This window comes from Myxocyprinus asiaticus, chromosome 25 (genome assembly GCF_019703515.2).
Source record: "Myxocyprinus asiaticus isolate MX2 ecotype Aquarium Trade chromosome 25, UBuf_Myxa_2, whole genome shotgun sequence".
Taxonomy (NCBI): domain Eukaryota; kingdom Metazoa; phylum Chordata; class Actinopteri; order Cypriniformes; family Catostomidae; genus Myxocyprinus; species Myxocyprinus asiaticus.
Window position 1 is genome coordinate 32,020,961 of NC_059368.1, and position 15,178 is coordinate 32,036,138.

The 15,178-nt window shown below is 38.6% G+C and overlaps 1 protein-coding gene across 1 annotated transcript; it reads right to left on the reverse strand.

The window, feature by feature from the left end:
• Positions 1 to 10,659: 10,659 nt before the first annotated feature.
• Positions 10,660 to 14,698, reverse strand: LOC127415998 (uncharacterized). The gene is made up of 4 exons (XM_051655074.1): positions 13,929 to 14,698; positions 13,708 to 13,789; positions 13,023 to 13,241; positions 10,660 to 10,892 (listed from the first exon to the last, which is right to left on the reverse strand). Exons 1-4 carry the CDS (start codon positions 14,442 to 14,444, stop codon positions 10,660 to 10,662), a joined length of 1,050 nt encoding a protein of 349 aa, XP_051511034.1. The 5' UTR covers positions 14,445 to 14,698.
• Positions 14,699 to 15,178: the final 480 nt, after the last annotated feature.

Here is a 15,178-nt window from a genome sequence, read left to right on the forward strand (position 1 = left end):
TTTTTTTTAATGTTATTGCTTACATTTCAGTATTGACTTGAAAATTTGCAAATACCCTAAAACAGACCAAATCTCTGGATCAATACTTCACATAGACTATTTCTTAATCAAAACGGTAAAAGTTTATTTCAAATCATTTGTGAATAAAAAATATTCATGAGCTTCATATTTTGTGACATCAAAGCCAGCACATCTGTGACAACCCAAACCTGAACCTTTCCAGCTGATTTGATAGGACCTGGTATCCTAACAGAAAACAAACCATAGAAGGCCCTATCTCTGAGATGGTGAGATCATCAGTTTAATTAAATTCAGTGGACAGATCCAAGAAAAACAGATCAATTCAGATCAATCCAGATCGAAAGAGCTTTCGTAGACGTCAGTAATTAAAAAAAAATAAATAAATACGTTTGAGCATGACACTGTGAGTGCTAATTTTGAAATGGAAGTTACATACAAACTGTGTCAAAACACAGACTGTATTTTCTTGTGTGAGTTTTTCAGGAATGTGAGGTGGGCCTGAGAGATAGATAATGACAGGAAGAGGTGGTGGTGAGGGAAGAGAATTGGAATGAGATGAGTGATGACACACAATAACAACTTAAATAAATCACCCATAACAAACATCCACGTGTACATTGCAAAAGTTTGTTTTACAATTTGTAACAAGGTTTTAACATTTTGTATGGTATTGTTGTATTTTATTGAACCCAAATTCTGTGTATCACAGTATATACTAATATATATATATATATATATATATATATATATATATATATATATATATACATACATACATGGAGGAAGGAGTATGGACTAGGATTATAAAAAATGTCTGCATCTAGAGATGCAAGGGTTCACCTTAAGCAATTTAAGATTTTACATTGATTTTACTGGACCCCCTCTAGATTATATAGGCTTGGTCTTAAAGAGACACCCACATGCTGGCGTTGCCAATCATATTCTCTGTTGTCCTCTCACATCAACAAGGCATACCAGATGGGCTGGTTTGAGTATTTCTGTAACTGCTGATCTCCTGGGATTTTCATGAACTACAGTCTCTAGAATTTACTCCGAATGGTGCCAAAAACAAAAAACATCCATTGAGCAGCAGTTCTGCAGATGGAAATTCCTTGTTGATGAGAGAGAATGGCCAGACTGGTTCGAACTGACAAAGTCTACAGTAACTCAGATAACCACTCTGTACAAATGTGGTGAGAAGAATATAATCTCAGAATGCTTTTCTGAGATGCAGGTTGGCGCTGTTTTGGTCAGTTGTGCCCTGGCAGAAATTGTGAAATTTTGGCATTGATTTTGAAAATATGACTGATCATGCAAAAAAATATCCTTTTATTTAAGGATAATGATCATATGAAGCCATTTATTATCACATAGTTGTTTGGCTCCTTTTTAAATCATATTGATAACAGAAATCACCCAAATGGCCCTGATCAAAAGGTTATATACCTTTGAATGTTTGGCCTTGTTACAGACACACAAGGTGACACACACAGGTTTAAATGGCAATTAAAGGTTAATTTCCCACACCTGTGGCTTTTTAAATTGCAATTAGTGTCTGTGTATAAATAGTCAATGAGTTTGTTAGCTCTCACGTGGATGCACTGAGCAGGCTAGATACTGAGCCATGGGGAGCAGAAAAGAACTGTTAAAAGACCTGCGTAACAAGGTAATGGAACTATATAAAGATGGAAAAGGATATAAAAAGATATCCAAAGCCTTGAAAATGCCAGTCAGTACTGTTCAATCACTTATTAAGAAGTGGAAAATTCGGGGATCTCTTGATACCAAGCCAAGGTCAGGTAGACCAAGAAAGATTTCAGCCACAACTGCCAGAAGAATTGTTCAGGCTACAAAGAAAAACCCACAGGTAACCTCAGGAGAAATACAGGCTGCTCTGGAAAAAGACAGTGTGGTTGTTTCAAGGAGCACAATACGACGATACTTGAACAAAAATGAGCTGCAATGTCAAGTTGCCAGAAAGAAGCCTTTACTGCACCAATGCCACAAAAAAGCCCGGTTACAATATGCCCGACAACACCTTGACATGCCTCAAAGCTTCTGGCACACTGTAATTTGGAGTGACGAGACCAAAGTAGAACTTTATGGTCACAACCATAAGCGCTATGTTTGGAGAGGGGTCAACAAGGCCTATAGTGAAAAGAATACCATCCCCACTGTGAAGCATGGTGGTGGCTCACTGATGTTTTGGGGGGGTGTGAGCTCTAAAGGCACGGGGAATCTTGTGAAAATTGATGGCAAGATGAATGCAGCATGTTATCAGAAAATACTGGCAGACAATTAGCATTCTTCTGCACGAAAGCTGCGCATGGGACCCTCTTGGACTTTCCAGCACGACAATGACCCTAAGCACAAGGCCAAGTTGACCCTCCAGTGGTTACAGCAGAAAAAGGTGAAGGTTTTGGAGTGGCCATCACAGTCTCCTGACCTTAATATCATCGAGCCACTCTGGGGAGATCTCAAACGTGCGGTTCATGCAAGACGACCAAAGACTTTGCATGACCTGGAGGCATTTTGCCAAGGCAGCTATACCACCTGCAATAATTTGGGGCCTCATAGACAACTATTACAAAAGACTGCATGCTGTCATTGATGCTAAAGGGGGCAATACACAGTATTAAGAACTAAGGGTATGCAGACTTTTGAACAGGGGTCATTTCATTTTTTTCCATTGTTGCCATGTTTTGTTGTATGATTGTGCCATTCTGTTATAACCTACAGTTGAATATGAATCCCATAAGAAATAAAAGAAATGTGTTTTGCCTGCTCACTCATGTTTTCTTTAAAAATGGTACATCTATTACCAATTCTTCAAGGGTATGCAAACGTTTGAGCACAACTGTATATATATATATATATATATATATACACACACACATATATACAGTATATATATAAGGTCCCCGATTAATCCTTATTGCATATCAAAGCCTGTTTATCACAATGCAGGCTTTGCTAGTAAATGTTTATTAAAGGATGAGACAGTGCCAACAGAAAACCTACACCCGTCATTAAGCATTGTTACTCATTTCACATGCAAAGTGGTCATTCAGTCAGAATTGATTTAGTTGACTTAAACAGTTGACTCAAGCTTCAGGCAAAGATGAAGTGTGACAGAAGTTTTGGTGTCATAAACATCTGTGGCCAAGGCCTAAACAGGAAGTTAGTGAGGTCACAGGATATCAGCTGACCCTTGTGGTAGAGGGCTTCTCAGACATGGGGGCAGGGTGAACAGGAAATCATATACATCACCTATGCATCAGTTTAGAATCAGTTGCATTAAACCTGCATTGGAATGGAAAGTGTGCCATCACTTATGACCACTATCAGTAAGGAAGAACAGAGGATACAGAAGAATATTGTATTTTTTTTTTTTTTTTGAGTGCATTTTTTTCTATTAACGCCTCGCATGGAATGGAAATTGGACATCCTGTGACGCATGCCACACCGCTAAATTTCCCAAATTCATCAGAACGGAAAATTAAATGTCAGATACGTACCATTGATTATTTGTATTTATAATCAAAAGTGATCTGATTTGAAGTATTTCAGATTACAAGCCATATTACTGTATTTAATTTCCTGATATACACTACCAGAGTGATGTTAAAAGATTTTAAAGGTTTTAAAGTGGTTGTGGATTCTCTTAAGTCTTTTTACTTGTTAAATGTTACATGAGAATGTCTAATACGGATCATTACTAACTAAAAAGCAGACAAAATATACTTGCAAATATGACATGAATATGGAAGATTCTAGTCTTTGTTTAGTTTGTAAAACTGTTAAATAATTCAGCTTTAAGATGCATGTATAATATGATGAGGCCAACATAACCTTTTCTTTTTAATGGTTATTGTTTGAGCTTCAGCCATGACTGCCAGTGGAGCTTTATCAATGTCTACATTTATTTGCATGCTGCAACTGTGTTTGGTTGAACTATGTGTGTTGCATAACTTTTGCCTGAATTTAAAATATGCATAACTTGTTTTCCAGTAGAAAAGGATGATGTTGTATACATTTTACTACATTTCAAAATATGACAGATAATTTATTTCTGTGTCTTTGTTTTGAGAATACATCTCAACAACAAACTTAGATGCATTACTTTCTCCATATTCATTTACGTAAACACTCAACTTCCATTTCATTTTGTCTTTTCCAATATTATATTTTCATGCTTTTATGTCAATAATATAATTGTTTGTAAACTTTGGAGTATCGATATACTTTACATTAGTTATGCCATTGAAATGCTTTATTCTGAAGGCTAATGAAACAGAATGTCAAATGAGCTCTTTACAAATGGAAATAACACAAGAGACAATCGAGCAAGTGTGGACTGGGACAAAGGAAAAAAAGGCTGTGACCTATTGTATGTTTGCCCATCACAAGCCACAGTGTTTAATCTCCCACTATGTGTATCACATATGCATATAATATGCACAATACACACAAACGTGTGTGCGTGTGTGTGTGTGTCATCCTCCTCATTACTTCTGACTGAACACCGATTTAGGGATGTGCCCGAAGCTGAATACTGTATTCGGAAAGGCACGTATAATGACTTCAAAACGAATAACGAATTCATCTGAACAATAGAAAAAATATTTGTTTGACCGAATATCCAAGAAGCACAAGGGTAACAATTAGAAGCGTCATTTTAAATAATCGTATCCAATATGACAAAGAAATGATGAGTCTGTGAAGCCAAAATTACTTAAGTGTAAATCTTATGAATGAAAATTCACACGGTGTAATTTTAAATCTGAAGGCCGCGGTTTCGACTCCATTTGCGGCATCCATTTATTGTGCACATCTGGAGCTTGTCGAGAGTAACATTAATTTAGAAACTATATCATATACATTTTCCACTTCTTGAAATGTCTGTGTTAATGTATCACATGATTCACATTTAATGATTCCCATGTATTCATTTATAAACCAGACATGTTGAATTCCTGACCTGAAGTGATGATTTCACAGCAGAGCTCATCTGTCCGTCTCTTAAAGTTGACCATATTTATATCAAGCGATTAAGGTAATTATCTGGTTAGGCCTTTATTTAAAAAAAAAAGTTTAATGCTCCATAAAGGTTTAAATGCTCTATAGAGTGTGCATCTATTCACAATATTCCTGCACACGGGGGAAACATGCTCATTCTATTTTTCCCCCTTTTAAACTGTACTTAATTTGAGAGTGTTAAGTGTTCTTGAGCTCTGGAAAGATGCCATGTACATTTAACATTATTATTATTATTATTATTACTACTATTATTATTATTATTATTATTTTCCTGCAAATCTCTTCTGGAAATTGCACTTTATTTTACAGTATGTGTACTTTCAGTGTACTTACAGTGTACTTATCCAAGAAAGTACTGAGTAATATTAGGTAACTACATGTATTTATGGGTTAAGTCATATCTTACTGCACCGTTTATCTGCTAGGAATGTGCTGATACATCATATGCTTGTGTGCAAGAGGAAGTATTCTAGTAAGAGAAGTTTGTATGTTTTCTTCATTTGATTGGTTCAGTACTTTTCATTTTCCATGGAATGAAACTGGATTTAAACATAGAGTTACAAGAAGTGGAACTCTGCAGTGAATTCACTATTCAACACTTTTGCGCGCTGTATTTCACCGGAAAAAACAAACCATGTCTCATTCACTAACCACCCAAAATCGAATTTAACCATGCACAATCAGCACTGAAATATCACTTTGCCATATTTGAATTATGTTACTCTCATTCTTTTCAGTAAATTGATAAGTGAATTGGCCATTATGACTAAAATACTCAGCGTGTGCAAATAAACAGTGGGTGCAATTAATTCCCCACAATGTTCTTCTTAGTTAAATGTACAAAGCCACATAGCTTTGCTGTGTCCCAATTATTCTACCCCATTTTGTAGGTTAAGTAGTGCGAGTAGTGTTAGCTACACTGAAAATGCAACAAAAACAAAACAAAAAAAGTGTACAAGTACCCCGGATGATGTACTTCTTTATCCGAAAAAGTGTGTAATGTTGGACACTTCATGTACTCAATGTTCATGGCTTGCCCTACATAGCAGAAAGGGCGGAGTTACCTGGATATGATTCTAGCCTGACAAATGAATTGTAATTAGCGGTGAATGTGGCAACTGAGTTTGGGTAATATGCTAAAGCTAGTGACAATGCATCACATGTGTTTGAAACGTCACTTCCATCGTGATAACAGCAAGTGCTTCCGTGTAGTAAAAATATATATATTAGTGTTCCTTTTGGGACAGTATTACACTTTCAAAATTCATACACAACATGGATGAGTGCATAGTGTATTTTGTAAGTGCATTGTGTATAGTGCTACATTTGGGACACAGTTCTTCAGATTTATTTAAGCTAACATGTTGTCTATCCTTTACTTTTGTACATTTAGGGTATAAGTAAGGTAATGCGCCTTCCCAGTAGGGATGGGTGATACCACTTATTTTCTTTTCGATCCGAAATCAATAATTTCAAGTCCAATATTGTCGATACCGATACCAACACTGTTACCTCTATTAAATAGATTTTTTGCAATTTCTTGGGATAAAATGGGTAATTTAAAATATTATGTTTAGTCATAATTCAAGTCATTATTTTATTTATTTATTTTATTTTTTTATTTTTTACATGTATAAGCCTAAAAAGAAAATTATTAGACTTCTGTTTTGTTTTGTAACTAGTTTAACCATGGTATTTAGTTACACCATAGTCACCACAAAATTAACCATAGTTAGGCTACTACTACAATATTACCATGGTTTTACTACAAAAAAACATACAGCCATGATTACTGCAATATAACTTTAGTAAAACCATGGTTAATTTTTTTTTCTTCTTTTTTTAAATTAACAACAATTACAGAACATTAACAATGTTCTAACAACTTATTTAAATAATTTAAATAAACTTTTAACAAACGTCACAAAAACTCATAATAAATGAAGCTGTTTCTCTGATTTTCTATCATTACCTCTGCAAAGCACCTCTGTTCCCTCTTTTTTGAACGAGCGTTGTGACGGCGCAAGTGCTTTTCTGCTTGTATCTTTCAGCATGTACGTTAATATGAGTGGAAGAAGAAACAGTTCCCATCCGTCACATGTATTTGCTAATATAGCCAAATCCTTTTTATTTCACTTTGATGCTTATGATTATTGTTCATGTTCATGGTAACCAAATAATAATATCCCTTGTTAAGAAAAATGTTTTGAATCGATATTTTGTGTGAGGATCGATATTTTTGATACAACATCAGTATCGGAATTATCGATACTTTAGGATCGATCTGCCCATCCCTACTTACCAGCACTGCAATCAAAGATAAGCAATACACTGGGCTATGTATGAGCAATACACTAGGCTACAGGGACAGTGAGAAAGAGGGTGAAAAACAGACAGATTAAAATATCAAATTACTTTCTGTTTAGTCTTTCGATTTTCAGTTTAAAGCTTTGATCTGGAATGTCATCACAACATGGGAGCAAGTTTTATAATGCTAACTCATAAAACTTGCCATGATACAGTTAAATTACAAAAGTCAAGGACAGATTATACAACCAGAGCAATCGAGACTTGTGAGCAAATTGAGAGCTTCCTTTGATTTGAAATGATTCTATGCACCTTTTTAAAACAAATTACAAATTACTCCCTCTTTGAGGATATAAACTAAAATTAGGGGGTAAAATTGGTGTAAGATTAGCCAGTTTTTACATATGTTGTCTCCAGGGCTGTATTAACGCATGGGTTTACCAGGGCTTAAGCCCCAGGGCCCGCGGCTGCAGGGGACCCCTGAACTCCCAGGGGTGGGGGGGTGGGGGGGGGGGGGGGGGGGGGTCTAGTCGCAGTATTCTCCCGTCAACATTCTCAGGAGTGCGCGTATGTAAACGCGTTCTGTGGGAGATGCTGATGTAAACACAAAGAGGGTGCGCAATGGCTAAACCCGTCCGTGTAGTGCATGATCATCGAGTGATAACGTTTTGCTTATGCGCTGTGTGGTTTGATTGGGTACTGTTCCGTCACACTTTGGAGTAGGTGTTTCCCATGGGCAGTATATGTTAGTGGTTAAAAAAAAAAAAGTGGGTTAATTTTGTTGTTGCAGGTGTAGGAAAAACATTACTCAACCAACCGGCTTACTATTTGACCGGCCCACTGGGAAAAGTCCCGGTGATCCCAGTGGCCAATTCATCCCTGATTCCAAGTTGTCTACTATCACTTGATATTATAAAAATTAGTCCGGTAAATTGGGTAATTTGCTCCTGGTCAGAGGGTAAGATGAGCCATCTGGGATTAAGTTGATCGACTGAATTTTTCCAGTGACACACTTAATAAAATCTATTTATTGATTATTTATAATCATCTCTGGTTATACATGTAACCTCAGTTCCCTGAGATGAAGGGAACGAGACATTGCATCAAACGCTATGGGGATTCCTTCTCCGATGACCTAGTTAAAGCCTTTGTACAATAATGCCAATCCTGTAATTGGCAATGGTGTTTGAGCCCGCACCTTTAGGCACGCATTTGGCCCATATAAGCATGTGCAAAATCACCATTTCAGAATTTTGTGACTGAGGGACAAAAGCACATCGCTCGTACCTCAAAACTCTGAAGTAGTAGTGCGGCCAGTTTATGCAATGTCTCATTCTCTTCATCTCAGAGAACCGAGGTTACATGCATAACCGGAGACATTCCCTTTTGATTAAGATTCAGATGGGAAGTTAATCTCAGCCTGGGAATCTATATGAACCATACAAATACACGCAGTATAAATGTAACCCCTTCACAACCAGAGGTTGGGAAAGTAGGTTTTATTTCTATTGGAAGTGCTTGTGAGTTCTGGGGGGGGGGGGGGGGGGTAATTTCAACAACAGCCTACATACAGGTGGCTGTATCAAAATATATCAGGAAGCCTGCCTGTAAAGGAGCTTGGGCTCACCCGCTGAGTGTTGGAACAATAAGCATTCTAGACAAAGAGGACCTGTGAAAAAATGGAGGCCACGTCTAGGTTGTAAAACCTCCTGAACGTGTTTTATGAAGACCAACCTGCTGCAAAACATATGTCCTGCAAGGACACACCGTTTGTCCATGCCCATGAAGAGGCCATGCCTCTAACTGAATGTGCTTTCACACCAATAGGGCATCTCACGCCCTGTGATTCATAAGCGAGTGCGATCTCATCAACAATCCAGTGAGAGAGCCTATGCTTGGAGACAGACATGCCTTTTCTGCATCCTCCATTACAAACAAAGAGCTAATCCAACAGCCTATACTGGCGGGTGCACTCTACAGACGTGTGTAATGCCCATGCTGGGCATAACAAATGCATAAACTGGTCCTCATTTGAATTTAACGGTGTTGGAAAAAAGGCTTGTAGGTGGACCACCTGAGCCTTGAAGGGCATGGATAGAACCTCAGGCACCAGGTCTGAATCCCAAGTTGGGACTGTATTAGGGTGAGGAGGGTTTCAGCACCTTGCTCCCCTAAGGAACTTTATGACTAGATCAAGATCTATTGACATAAGAGATAGAGCGCTGCTCTAATGTGTAGGGTATGAGAAACATGAAGAGGAAAGAGCTCTTTTATTGAGAATGTATGAGAGTCCTGTGCAGGTGTAATGAGCGCTTTTCTCTTTTTCGTGAAAACATTCTTTATTTGGACACAACACAATTTGTAACACATTCCGTTCCCGACGAACTGCAGTGGTGAGGAGGAGTGGAACACTGTGTGCCTCGAACCAAGCCTTCATCGGGTCTGGGCCGAGAAGAACGATGGGCACTGAGTTCCTCTTCACAAGGCTGGGCTCATCAGGAGCTCTTCTGTTGATCGGGGGGTGGGGGGGGTTCGTTTGGGCCACGGTTTACATGGCTTCAGCAATGACTCAGTGGCAGCCTTTGGTGGCGCTGGAGCAGCGATAGTGGGGTTCTTCACCAGGTGCTGACTTGAAGTAGAGCGGGCCAGGTGAGAGGAAGAGCTGCTTCTCTTCGGAAGGAAGTACTTGTGATTGCTTTTATGCCACGATGAAGCGCTCTGAAAAGCCTTCCACATTGTTGCCAAACAGACCATCTGGTGACACTGGGGTGTTGAGGAGGGTGGCTTCCTCTGCGTCACACATCTCTGTGAGAGTCAGCCAGACATGTCGGTCCAGAACCACCAGGTTGCTCATCGCCATTCCGATGGCCTGAGCGGTGACTTTGTAGCGGTGCAGAGCTCTTTGAACAGCTCTGGATCAGGGCCTTACTCTTCCATTTGTTTGAGAAGCTTGGCCTGGAAAACCTTGAGAAACACCATACTGTGGAGTGCTGAACCAGCGTGGCCCGCCACCCTATAGTTAGTCGACATGACTTGGAGGGATGGGTGGGTCTTCCATCCCATGGTGGAAGCCGGACAGAAGTGGAATGCAAACTGTTCTACCAGGGGAAGTTTTAGATAGCCCTTTTCCTCGCTGTGGTCCACCGTGGTGAGAACGGCAGCCCCTCTAATCTTAGTGCACGATGAGTAGGGCCACGTCAGGTCTTCGTGAGCTCCAAGTGGACCTCTGGGAAAAATGGTGCAGTTCTCCGGACTGTGGTCTGCTGATGACAGCTGGCCTGCAGAAACCACTCATCCAGGCTCCCGTGTGAGGAAGCGAAGCAACTCTTTGTCAGTGGCGTGTGCACGCTCCTCACCCTCCCAGGGGGAAGGGGCGGCAACATCCTCCATGGACCACTCACCCATATCTGATGTTGTGACGGACACGGCATCATCCCCATCATCAGAACCGCCAACCGTGATAAAGCCATGTACTCCAATAGAGGGCCGGAGCTCATCACGTGCATACTGCACTGGCGAGGACGCTACATCGGAAGATTGAGGGACTTGCAGGGCTCTCAACCTCATGGCCCCGCCGTGCCTCCTCATGTGGTCCCTTGGGATCTAACACAGAGGAGGTGGTTGGGAGGACAAAGGGAGGTGGATTCGTCCCTCATAATAATTATTATTAATATATTATTTTCCTTCTAAAATGTTTACTCCACTGATGGTAAGGTTTAGGTTTTGGGTTAGGCTGTATGGTTAATAAGATATACATTCCTGTTTACTGTATTACATTATTTACAACTAAAAACAACTCACTTTACAACTTTCTTTTGGCGCCTCTCTGTGGACATGTCACCCGGAAACAACACTTCCATCTTCAGCAACTGCGGGCAGTGGTGCGTATTTCGGTAAGCACAGCACTATTTCAACCAAAGAACTTTTAACCTAATGTTGCCAAATTCACAGTGAGATCAGTCTAGGACACTCAACTCTTGATCTTATAACTATTTTCATTGATAGAGTAAAAAAAAACTTACTGACCAAATTTTGTCTTAAACGCAAATCACTCAATATTAAAATCTTGTAAACATATGCTTTAGTGGTCCTGCCATCTTCAGTATCAACTCAGCATTGTGCATTTGTGAAATTGTAAAATTTTTAGAAGATAAGACCTAAGTCTATTTTTTTATTATTTTAAATAATTATTTTTTTAATGAAAATGTATTTTAAATTTAAAGTACACTTTTATTTAATGGCCTATATTTGTAAATACTTTAACAGTGTAATATTGGGGCACCCATTTGGCCAGCAGCGGTCCTGCTCAAATCACAAAGACCTACATTAACAAATGATTGCTTGGGCTTTTAACATGTTTTCTTATAGAAAGAACTGTTAATATCACCTTGTGCTTGTATCATTGGGTAATTTGGAGTCATTACACTTTCACACGTTACAGGAAACATTAGATGAATACAACGCAGTGGCAGGAAGAAAAACTTCTTAAAAAAATTACATTTGGCGAAGTAAATGCATGTAAATAGTACAGTGGCACATATAAATAGTATTAGTAGCACATGAGACTTCAGTTAGAGTCAATCAGCCGCGCTTCTCAGACTGATCGCCCACTCCTGAAGTCAATCTCTCTCTCTCTCTCTCTCTTACTTTTACTAATAACAAGTGGTGTTTGTTAACAAATGTAAAATGTAATTCAAACATAATTCATAGCATTCATCAAGTTTTCAAACAGATTTAAAATGATCTATTTATTTACATATTGTGTGAATGAAAGTACACAGTAACTACTGCGCTAACACTAATGAACAAACTTAAAAGTTGCTTTTCATTTCTGGAGAAACATGGCAATCATTATTAATCATGAAAAGGGTTGCACTTTATTTTACAGTATGTGTACTTTCAGTATACTTACAGTGTACTTACCCAACAAAATACTGAGTAATATTAGGTAACTACATGTACTTAATATGGGTTAAGGTTAGAATTAGGTTTAGGTTTAGTACCTAGTAATTACTGTAGCTGTTGCAATTATATACAACGTAAATGTAGAACAGTACTGTAAAATAAAATGCTAACCCAAACATTTCATAAGTAGGGCTTATCAGAATTTCTAAGTTCTTTGCACTTATATGGATACTAGGTGTTTCTGTTAACTCACACACAGCTTGTAAATCTCTATATATAACATATACTGTAGATAGAGTGTATCGACTCATTTTGGGGTGAAAAATCCCTTTAAGAAAGTAGGAGCAATGTATAATTGATAGTGTTTGCTGAATCAGCATAGGTACAGGATTGAAGCAAATATGTCAGTAAATTATTTATTTATGTGTGTAATGATTATATAATATACATCAGCACATTCTTCACAGATGTTTGGCGGGTTGAACAGTAACAAAAAGCTGTGGTCACCATAGGTGCCAATACAAAAAATTAGGCTCATGTGTTTTACTAATATATAACATATAGATAGTGTATCGACTTGGGCCGGATACCGGCAATAGCTTGAATGTTTTCTCATTAAAGCCCTTTCAATGAAACAGCTTAAAAGCTTTGTGTCACTTCAAACTACTACACCAATTCAAACAGCAGTCAAAAGTTCTGTCCATAAATATTTAAGATCGATGTTTTCTCATTAATTTCCATATTATTACAGTTCAGCTTTAGGCTCAATCCAGCATCTTTCTCAAGCTCGGCTTTGGCCACAAACTGCACCTTGTCTTCACAGAAGCTTTCTGTGGTGATGACTTTCTCTTTAGCAACCAGGAGCAATATTTCCTGGCAGATGCCTTTCGCCTTCCTTTCCTTCTTAAAGATTGTTCCATGGATCAAATATGTCCCATTTCTGGGCGCAGTGAAATTTGCCTTTATTCCTGTGAAGGGAAACAAAGAGGCTAAGGGTTACCATTCTGGCTATGGTTACACTTAGTGTCCTCTCTATTGTGGAACCAATATAATAATAATCAACCTTCTTAAAGGGATATTTCCCTCAAAAAGGAAAATTCTGTCATTTTTTCACCCTCATGTTGTCCCAAATCCATATGAAATTCTTTCTTCCAAGAAACACAAAAAGAGACGTTAGGTAGAATGCCTCAGCCACCATTCACTTTCATTGCATCCTATTTTCCATACAATGACTGAATGGTGAACAGTGAATGGTGACTGAGGCTGTCAGTCCCTAACCTGAGACAGAATGAAACAGGAGTGACTAAATGATGACAGAGTTTTCATCAACAGTTCCTTAAACCAACATCAGTGATTAGTGTCTTCTAAGTGTCAGTGAATATAAATATAATAAGATGTGGTATGAAAATCATGTGCTGTTGTTTTAAAACTCACCTATGAAGCTGGCAGTTGTGCTGAATCTGTGTGGGCAATCTTGTGGAAGTTCAGGTAATAAATTCAACTCCTGTGCACAAGTCTATTATAAAACAGTTGTTAGTAAAGTAACAGTAGGTTTTGCTTGTAATCTGCACTCAGTATTTCCTTGCCATTTACACCTTTGACTTGCAACTCTTGTTACTGTTATCCATTATCCACACTGATTTTTGGTTTCTTACCTGGCGAGACACATTGATCCATATAATGCATCCAGAAAGCCCCACTACCAGGAGCATCAGCACAGCAACAAGGACCTTGAGCCGAGTGTTGGCAGGTACCTGAATCTTGAGCTTGTGGCTGTCCTCCGAAATCTTCCGAGCTCCTACTGAGTCCTCCATATCACAGATGAAAGCTGTTGCTGTCATCCTGATTGACTGAGTGAGCAAGATGCTGAATGAACATCTTCCAGTTGTCCTGGCCTCTTTTATGCCCATGGTCTGCCCACTCACGCAGGAGAGATTTCCCTTACTGAAACCAGTCAAATCACATCCAGCTATGGCATGCCTCCAATTCACCGGGACAACAGAGAGAGAGCTGGGATTACCCAAACACCCACACACGCTGGCAGGCATGTGCATGCTCATAGAAGTGTTGCACAGGAACTCCGTGCTCAAATCTCTCCCGTGCAGAAGAGAAACACTTTGACAGTCTTTTATGATACTATAAAAGAAGAAAACCAGCCATATGTACATCATCAGACCGGCACAGACTGAAGTGCCCTGTTGCAAGAAGTGAGGATTTCCTTCTGGATCAGCTAATGAACTGTATGCAACAATGCAACCTTGACACAGTGGCCCCAAAATGTTTTAAGCAGCATTTAAAAATGCATGGATGTCTTTGAATTATATATATAAATATATATTGGATTAATATGATCTGATAGGCTACACTGTGCAAAATGAAGACTTTATTAGTAGATCATTTTCATAGTTAATGCAATGAACTACACCTGTGTGAATCTGAGTGAAAATTACTTCAGACATCCACTAAAAGTCACATTGACACTAGTTGCTTAAAAGTCATTGCAAAAATGGTTTAAAAAAGTGAGGCCATTAATTAGAAACCATGTGATGACACTTGGTTTGATATTTTGTATCTAACTGCAATGATACCTTAAGTGTGGCCAACACGGTTTTGTGACAACTAATTCATAAGAGATGGTGAAATTGAAGATATTTAACAACTTGGTTCGTACAAAAAGATACGATTTTTACACCAACTAATCAACAAATAGAATTTCAGATCGATGTAATGCAGACATCACATTTTAGCTAGCCTCCTTTCCAGCACTTTTGGGTACTGTAATGAAATTGTAATAACATTGTTCGTCATTTAGTTTATTTTTCTCGATGGAAGTAAAAGTTGTACGTTTTCTGGATGTAGGATTTCGTATTATTTTACCATGCACTATTATTACAACTTCTCGTGA

What these genes read in the sequence shown, in the direction of transcription:
- LOC127415998 (XM_051655074.1), bottom strand. Translation starts at nt 14,444, where the DNA reads ATGATGTACATATGGCTGGTTTTCTTCTTTTATAGTATCATAAAAGAC. An exon ending in GGATCAATGTGTCTCGCCAG is followed by an intron (nt 13,790 to 13,928) that starts GTAAGAAACCAA and finishes GTTTTATAATAG; the next exon opens with ACTTGTGCACAGGAGTTGAA. An exon ending in CACAACTGCCAGCTTCATAG is followed by an intron (nt 13,242 to 13,707) that starts GTGAGTTTTAAA and finishes TTCCCTTCACAG; the next exon opens with GAATAAAGGCAAATTTCACT.